Raw genomic sequence first — 9,496 nt, forward strand, 5'->3', positions numbered from 1 at the left:
AAGAAAGAAGACTTCCTTTACTTAAAGCTTTAAATAAAAATACCCAACTCTCGTGAAATCCCCAGTGCATGTATTTTTATCCTTTCCACGTCCAAGGGATCTACTACAGTTAGCCTGGATATTATCAAAATGTCATAAGGATGAACAAGATAGAAAATTTAATAAAGATGAAGACAGAAAGCTTACAGCTCTTTATCTTTGTGACCATATATATCTTTGAAAAAATCACTAATAATATTTTCCTGAGGACTGTTACATGAAACTAGTTAAATAATATAACTACCATAAAACAATAATTATACCCACAGAGGATGTGGTCGTTATTTAAAGCAATACCTTCAGTTCTAATAACACAGTGAGAATCTGTATATTTTTATATGACAGTTTTACATAAAGTTCTCCATTACTACATGGAGGACAGAGGAATTCGGAAGATGTATGGGACAACACTGGAGGATAATGCATCTCTAAGGGTGTTTCCTAAGGCAGTGTGTGTGTACACACACACAGAGCATACGCAGTCAGAAAAGCTGTGTGCTCTCCATATGCCAAAGATTTCAGTATTAACAGAAATATTTTAACAATAATCTTATCCAACACGCAATTCTTTCCCTATTTCAACTTCTTCAGAAGTCCTGCTTGCTCTCTTCAAGGAGATATTTCCACGCATTCATTTACCTGAGCTATTTGCCTAAGCAACATGAAACATATTGAAAATAAACTCTACGATGTAGGAATATAGCAGTGAATGGTGCAGGGAAAACCCCACGAAAAGAACTGACGGAGCAGAAGATGAAATGATAAGGATGCTGTACTGCATCCATCGCTACACAAAAATGTTATCAGATGCCTGCTGTGAAACACAGGAACATAAAGAACACGTTTCAATACACAGAATGCCAGACGGAAACCAAACCAAAAACCCAACAACAACAAAAAAATCACCTTAAAATTCACTAAAATTCTCTGTTCTTCTTCTCTATTAAAATAAACAGTGTCCAGTAGTTACTTTACACCTCCTGGCATACAAAACACTTACTAATTCTGAGGTGAGGTCACAGACCTATGGAGATGAGCAGATCATTTGCCTGCACTGGTGCAAACCCTATGAATTGAGAAATTCCACAGAGACCAGTGCTCTGCTCCTGTCAAAGGGAATTTTAAATAACAAACCAGAAAACTCTTTTAACATACCAAGGATTTCACAATACTTTTGTTGCTCTCCAAAGTGAGCTTTCTAAAAATCCTGAAATCCATTTTAGTGTTTAAAACATTAAGTTGTACTAATAGTTCAGAAATAAAAGCAAGGGACCCATTTCCTTTTCCTCAGTGATCTTTATTTAATAGCTGTGCTTTGGGATGATTTTCCTTTACTGGAACAGAGTCATTAGCATTTCCATTTTGGTCTTTGCTTTCTGCAGATATGTTAAGAACAAGGAGGCACAGGATAAAATAAATCTTCTGAGGAAGATACAAGTCCAGATATTTCTTCAGGAAAAGGAAAAGAACTGGGCAAAGTGTAGGAAACTCCGTCCTCCGTATCATGGAAAATCCTAAGTCTGTCTGAAATGCTCTCTCTCAATTGAATGCAGTATTTGTAAAAACTTTATGGTACTGAAAGATACTGTCCCAGCACAGAAGTAAGCCACTATGAGACATAAATGGCAAGAATCATCTCTTTTTCATAGTGTGGTCCATATGAAATATAACCAAGGTCTGTGTGAAACGTTCTGTAGTTAAATGCTGGTGTTAATTCGGCTTGCTTACTGATTTTATCAGAGATGGAAGCACAGACAAGGAACGAACTCACTGCACCACGGGACGGCAATGAAAAGCATCTGCGGAAACCAGCAGCAGCGCTGCCCTTTCATGGCCGCATTTTTTCCCCACTAATTCTGCCAAAAGGCAATTTCTGGAATGAATCCACCCACAAAGGATGCACTTTGTTTCCTGCTGCCCATCTGACTGAAAAACAACTTGGACTTCTGCGAGCTCCCCTGCAGCACCCTCCTTGTTGGTCTCAGAGCATGTCTAAAGGAGAAAGCATGACCCCGAGCCTCTCCCTTCTTCCTGCAGAGCAAAACCACAGTAACAGCAGAGCTACACTTCTGCTGGTCTGACTTGTTTTACGTGGGTATGTTCGCACTCCACACAGTGACTTTGTTGATAGCGTCCCTTTTCTGTGAAGCTGGTGAGGGGAGGGTGGCAGTGTCTCCAGCCCTTTTAATCACCACCATTCCCCTGCACAAGACATTTACATTGACCACCCTGGCCAATTTTAATTACTGTCAACAAATAAATAGCAGCTTTGCGTTTGTAAGGTGATTTCCATCCTTCCCTTCTCAGCAGACAGCTGCCTCCTTTTCCAAACATGATTTCACCACTGGCACACAACAGCGAGGAGCTCCTCATCTCTACACTCCCATGCACTTGCATGCATTTTATTACTTTTGCTCAAGGGCTGTTCCACCGGGTTTCTGTAAAGGAAAATTTCTGGTGTAAGCAGCAGTACATCAATGAAAGACTCCGATCCTGTATAAATTAATAAGTAATGTAGGTTACGTCCCCCATGCACTAAGTGCTTCTTTATGCTGCGGATGCTACGCATGAAGACACAGCGAAGTTGAATGGCTTTGGCACTCAGGCTACAGACACAAGAACGTTTTTCAGAGATCCCTGCTGGGGTACACTGAACTATATACATCATACTGCATTACATTTTCTGCAGCATTAGCTTCAACTTCATGCTCTTGCGCTGCTCCACATCGCAGGGCGCCTGCATCCTTTTATTACACTAAGAAGCCTCGATCTTTATAATCGTAACCATCAAGCACAAGGCTTGTGCTACAGTCACCTTTTTTCCACCTGGGATTGCCCTGCTACACCGTGCTGAGGGCTGTCTGCCGGGGGACAAAGAGCTCCTTCCCCTTTTTTTCTGCATAATGCTGACAACATGAGCATGGCATCCTTCACAGTGCCCTAAAACCTTAGTTGTGAAGGAACAAAGAATGAAAGGAGAAAGGCAGAGAATAACAAGTGGGGAGAAGTACTTTTCTGATCAGATTCGCTGCAGTCCTGAGGCCTGCAGGACTCTCTGCTCTTTGTGAAGTAAAAGCAAGTCAGAGTACGCCCACAGGCACAAGCCGTGCCTCAGGATGGCCTCCCTCTTTCTACAGACCCCCAGGCAGCATCTGACAGATTCAGACCCTGTGGACTTGCACTTTGGACTTGATGACAATCCTAAAACAAAGAAGGCTTGGGTTTCGCTGCTGTCCTCCTTACTTTGTTTTACCAGACTAAGCACTTCAGCCTGCTTTACTGCTATCTAAGGCTGGGCTGTGAACAAACAGGTAGTGGCTGAAGCTCAGCCTAGACAAAACACCTATTAGGCAGGTTTGTAAAAATAAGCAGAACGTGTAGCAACTGGTATCACTACATTGATTTATTGGCTTTTGAGTACTAAAACAAGTGACTCCGGTGTCCTGTCAGCTCCCGAGCTCTTTTTAGCTTTCAACATGCAGAAAATCGTCCATCAGCGTTTCTCCCTTACAACACTTTGACAGCAACAAACTGTACAGCTATACTTGTATTTCCGCTCGCAGCCCATAAGGCGATTCGCCACCTCCAGCCAGGATTCCCAGTTTGCACTTAACAGGCACTTAGCTACTCGAAGGATGTGATTATTTAGGTGGTGCAGTCCTGCAGGGCTTCCTGCAGGAAATCTAATACAGTGAGCATTCACATTTGGCACCCTTCGTCTGTAAAGGCACGTCTCATCTATAACTCCCTTCTTGGCTGGATTTCGTATGGTGCAGGGACTGCTGCTCTTCTAATGCTCATGCCTGGCTGGCTGAACTGCGAAGGTGACAGTCTGAAGGTTTCCTCAGGCTGGAGGCAAAATTTCCCACTATTTTCTCTGAAATAAACTCCTCCCTTGGTTGATGCTCTGTAAGTGTAAATAAAAAGCCTCACTTTTGTCAAAATAAAGAATTCACCATAATTATCGGCTAACCCAAAATGGAAAGCGTGAATCATCCTCAGAAGCATAACTGTAGAGTGAGAGCTGATTCGGTGCCTGCTGGATACCTGAGTCCCTTCCAAGAGGGAGAAAAAAGCTAAATGGCTCTCCTAATGTAAAACATACATTGTTCTTCAGATGCTGGAATTCACCAGAGAGCAATTTCCACACAGAGCAATGACTGAGAGCATAACACAGAGTACCTTTAAACAAATACTGCAGCTGACTCTTACAGGGTTTCCAGGAAGAGAAACATCTGTAGAATATTAACCGACTCAACTTCAGAAATGTTTAATGGGCATTTGTCAAAAGTTTTATGCCACAAACACATTCAGAATTGAAGTTGGTAGAACTGGGTCAGAATTACCGTGTATGCTTACATGCATACACAGATATATGTGTATGTAGGCAGACGATCACACCGCTTTCCTAAAACCCACACTCCATTCTGAAACAATACATTAACAGTAGCTGCTGCTTTTCTCTCTCTCCAATGCCATTTCTTCTTGCCAGCTGTTCTGCGCTCCTGATGGCAACTTCAAAGCTGGTGTTAGCAAGCTGAGAGGTGAGCAGGGCACTAGGGCTGAGCCAGCATGAGTCACGACGCAGTTACTTCATCAAAAGCGGGGATTATAGCATCGCTTCCAGTCTAAAAGCACAATAAAATCCAAGTCGTTTGCCAAAGGAAACTAAAGGGTCTGCACCTCTGCTTACTTGCCTGGGTTTAATTTTACAAACACAGACATCTCCACTGACTTCAGAGGAATACGCGCATGCAGACCTACGCACGTGTCTGAAAGCCAGAGCCAGGACCCAAGCTAGCACACTGGCAGGGTTTCCATTCTCTTGCTGGTTTTAAGTCAGAGCCATAACAGATAGTTTTAACTGGCCTCACGTTAAATGAACTCAAAATGTAAAGAAGGAGAGAACAAAAGCAGCACTACTGCAAAAAGCCTCCTGAAGGTAAACAGTCTGTTCTTCTCTGCTGGATGCAGTAGATGCCAAAGCAACGAGAGAGATCTGTTAAGGCTGTAGTGGGATGAATACTTCAAGCTAGCACGAATGCATGAAAAATAAAACCAAAAACAAAACCCCACAGTGCATTCTTCATTCTGCCTTCGCTGTTTTTATTCGTCATTTTCACACCATTCCCTCTTCTGCCAGGATATCTGTTTATGCAGCTATGGTGATCCGGCAGCTTATCCCACTGGAAAGTAACTTCTTTTTGGCAGTATCAGAGGAATTGATCTGGATTAAATTACTTCTTAGGCAGCACAAGTAGCTTAGGACGTTTGCAAAAGATCCCAGCTCCTCTCAGACTAAAACACCTCCCAAAAAATAGGTACTAGTGCCATTAAGGACAGTGCCTTATCTCTTAACAGCCAGGCCTCACCCTCTTCACACACGGCCTCTACCCCATGGTCCTCAGTACCATTCCTCCCCTGGATTTGCTTGCAAGGGGGTGAAGATAAGTCCCACACTACCAAGTTTCCACGGCTTATACAGAAATATTCCTCACGACATTTCAGTAACGTGCTGCTAGAGAGCTACTAGGAAGCACAAAGATCTAGCATATGTAATTGAGAGATGGCCATCCTTGCAACCACCATTACCTGAAAATCCCTAAACAGGTGAGCAAACTGACCTGTGAGCTAGTTTCCCTACAAGGTAAAATACAATTCCACTAAAATTCAGAAGGATGACTCCCATATTTACTTTTACAGGATGACAGGTCATCCTACAAACGTTCCACATTAAATAAATGAGAATACTCTTCAAAGGATCAACAAGGGAGGTAATCCAGGGTATCAAGCAGAAGTTTTCTTCGGTTTTCTTCACTGAAACAAGGCAAACTGACGAATTGTACTGCTGTGGCATGGGTTTAATGGTATCTCCTGCCACCTTCATGGATCAAAGATGCTATTTTTTACCACAGCGTGTCATGAAATGGACAAAACATCACACTCTTCATGTAATCTGCCATCAAGCGCATCACGATTACCCAAGTTATTTTAAAAGAAAAACAGACTAGAAGAGTGAACTGGATGTCACCTTAACTATCATATAAACAGAATTTTGAATTAGTTTATAACCTGAAGTAGGAAGAAACGAGAGGAAGACTTGTGTACTGGCAGATTAGTGCAATGTTGTAACAACACCCCAAATCCGATCCATGGCGGCAGTACTGTTGGACTGGCTATTGCACACCACCACTTACACTTGGATTACCAACACCCAAGAAAGAGATCTTAGTGTCATCACTATTTTATTGTGGTCTTTGAAACAATTATTTCAATTTTTTTCTTTCTTAATAGCAGTTGCTTATATTACAGCCAGAAAGACGGATGCCTGCTATTACGCAGAAGTATGCTATAACATAACAGTTTACTTAAAAATCAGGAGCAATATTTAAATCACTGTTCTACTTTTTCCTGTTATAAGGAGATATTCACTCACGTGAGTAGCGCCCATTCAAAACTCATCAGCCCATGGAAACCACAATGGCAAGGACAGAGAACGGGCGGTTGTCCTGCCACTATTGTGTGTAATATTAAAAGTGTGAACAACTTGCTGGGGACTGCTGATGTGAATAAGGAAGGACAAGGAGATCAAAACGCTACACATTTCTGTAAATCCATCCTTTGGTAGTAATATGCAAAAAAGTATGTCTTCGGTGGTGGATCAAAGACTTGGGGGAGGCCTGAAAATCCTTATGAGGAATGATGCTGCCACTCTGGTCTAATTTTGGATGGGTGGAATGGTTAAAGGAGTACCCTGAGGTCAGCATGGGGGCTAGAAACCCAGAAAGGCTTTGTTGCTAGTCCTAATTCACAGTGGGCGAAATGAATGGTATGAGACTGGAATGGTGGATGGAAATTCTCGGAAAGGGCAGTACTGCCACTTCAGCCTCATACTGGATGGGTGGTGGAGACAGCTTCTCTCTCTACAGTGTCCACAAATCCCTTGAGTGATCATTTATACAGTCATTGCTCTCTAAAGAGTAAATGCCATAACTCACGGTAAAACTCTTCCTTACTACCAAGGTGAGATTTTTCTTTCTGTGGCCCAAACTGTTTTCTAAGACTACAAATTAATCTTTTCTTCCACCTATACTGATTTGTAACTTTTACAAATCGTGCTCACATTCCCCAGTGAGCATTTTCTTCTAGACTCTTCAGTTATCTAACAAGGCTGTGGTGGGGTTCCAGAGCATTATCCTGAAGGGCACACGCTACATAAAAGCAGCCAGGAGTGGAAAATACTGCCCAACAGATTATTCTGGGAAATGGAATAAAAATAATCTCCAAATTCTGGACACGGTTAAGAGTTTGGCAACTGCATGAGCTGATCTGCTCCCAAATGTTCAGTAAAGAAAATGCGGAGAGTAGAAAGCCCAGATATGACACAGAAGTTCCCTGCAAGCGTTAACTCTTTAATATATACTATAGTGGTTTAGAAGCAGTTAATTCAAAAGAGTCATCAAAGAAAATGATGAAATACATTAAAAGATTCAGACTAAAATGTTAAACACAAAATCCTCAGGCTACAAAGAGGCCTGCTTTTTCTGGACAGTCAGCATCTCCCACCAATTATTCTTCAAAATGAACCTACACTTTGCTGGTACTCAGAACATTAATACCATAATGTTAAATGACTATGACTGGCTACTGTTAGTACCAATTTCTCTCCAACTCATTTTCAATCTTGTAGCTTGCCTCGAAGGCTATCTGAAAGGAGTGATGTTCTAATCTCCCACATCATTAACATTTTAAACCAGGCTCTTAGGCATCATTTTAAAAAGACCTCCTCCGCCCCTCATCGTTTTTTTTTTTTTTTTTTTTTTTTTTTTACCACATACGCTCTCCAAAACCAGCATTTGAAGCCACAACTGTGATCCTCCCAGTCCATTCTGGGACCCTTCTCATGCTTCAATTCCACAAAAGCTGTTCTCACACAAATCTGTTGGGACTAAGTATCTTTATCTCATTCACACTTTTAACACTTCTTTCTACAGCTGTTCTTTCATATTGTGTGGGAATCTGTGCCGAGTTCTGTATCCTAGTCTCTGCTTCCCAGCAAGCAAATTATTTAGTCATTCCCCAACATTTCCTGCTTCACATTAGCACAAAACCAAAACTTTCTAATACTTTATGAAAGATAAACAACAAAACCCTACTCCCCCCCAAAGATACGCACGTGTACCATACCCACCTTCAAGAAAGTTCAGAAAAAGAGATGCTGTCACGTGAGATACGCAGGCACAGACCCATGCTCTGCGTTCTCCTGTAACTCACGTGAACGCAGTGATGAAGATGTAATTTCAGGTCTCTTGGTCTCTCTTGCAAGCTCTGAGCACAGATTGAGCACCGTGGTCCTAACCTTTACCCCCCAATCCTTCCTACATAGAAATGAAAAGGTGATTCCCACAGGGGATTCCACTTGGCGTGAGCAAACACTTGGAGGTAAAGGACAGACAGACAAAGACAGACACGCCGGTCTCGCTGAGAGAGCCCTGAACACTATGCAGCTACACATCTGCCTTGTCCAGCTCTGCCAATTTTCTTTCTGTTTTAGTGCGTGCAAGCCGCTGCCCCGGGGGGACCTGCCGGTGACCGAACTCACGTTTTCGTGCTTCATGTGTTTCAGGAGGCGCAGCTCTCGGTAGGCTCGCTTGGCAAAGAGTTCGGACTGAAACGGGCGGTACAGTTTCTTAATGGCCACTTTGGTACCGTTTCTTCCATCGATAGCCGAGCTTCGGGGGAACAGGAACAGAGGTTGGTGAGCGAGGACCGAGGCGACATCGCCGACCCCAACGCCCCACAGGGCTGGCACACTCGTTCTGCTCTGTCACACTCGCTCTGCCCAGGCACACTCGTTCTGCTCCGGCACACTCGTTTCCCTCAGGCACACTTGTTTTGCCCTGGCACACTCACCCTGCCCTGGCACACTCACCTTGCCCAGCCCTCAGCGCGCTGCCCCGCGCAGGGGGGGGACCTGCACCCCCCCGGCTTCCCCGCCCGGGGACGAGCCCCGGGGACGGCGGAGACCCCCGCGGGGCCCCGAGCCGAGCCGGCAGCGTGGCGGGGCCGCCCGGGTCCCCGCAACCGGAACAAGTTGGCAGCAGGGAACAAAGCGAAAGCGCCGCGGGCTGCGCCCCGCCGCGGCTCCCCCCCGGCCCCCGGCCCCTTCCCTCGGCCGGGGGGCGCAGCCCTGCCCTTGCCCCTTCCCGCTCACCAGACGGCTCCGTAGGCGCCGGAGCCCACGGGCTGCAGGTCCCGGTAGCGGTCCCGCACTTCCCAGAGGGTTTTGGTGATCTCCTGGCGGTAGAAGCCGTTCTTGGGGGAGGACATGGTGCCGCGGCCCCCTGCCGGCACCCTCCAACAAAGAGCCCGGGGGGAGCGCGGGAGGCGAGCGCCGGGCTGAGGCGAGGCGAGGCGAGGCGAGGGGCCGGGCTTGGCCGCGCTCCCTCGGCGCCGC

General features: G+C 44.9%; 1 protein-coding gene across 1 annotated transcript in view; it reads right to left on the reverse strand.

Annotated features, from left to right (window-relative positions):
• Positions 1-9,496, reverse strand: part of MAPK12 (mitogen-activated protein kinase 12) — a 36,881-nt gene extending 27,385 nt beyond the window's left edge. Inside the window, exons 1-2 of the mRNA XM_083821525.1 lie at positions 9,254-9,496; positions 8,642-8,771 (exon numbers count right to left, since the gene is read on the reverse strand). Of these exons, the coding sequence (XP_083677651.1) occupies positions 8,642-8,771; positions 9,254-9,369 (246 nt within the window). The 5' untranslated portion in view covers positions 9,370-9,496. The remainder of the gene's footprint in view (positions 1-8,641; positions 8,772-9,253) is intronic.

This window comes from Anser anser (genome assembly GCF_964211835.1).
Source record: "Anser anser genome assembly, chromosome: 1".
NCBI classification, from domain to species: domain Eukaryota; kingdom Metazoa; phylum Chordata; class Aves; order Anseriformes; family Anatidae; genus Anser; species Anser anser.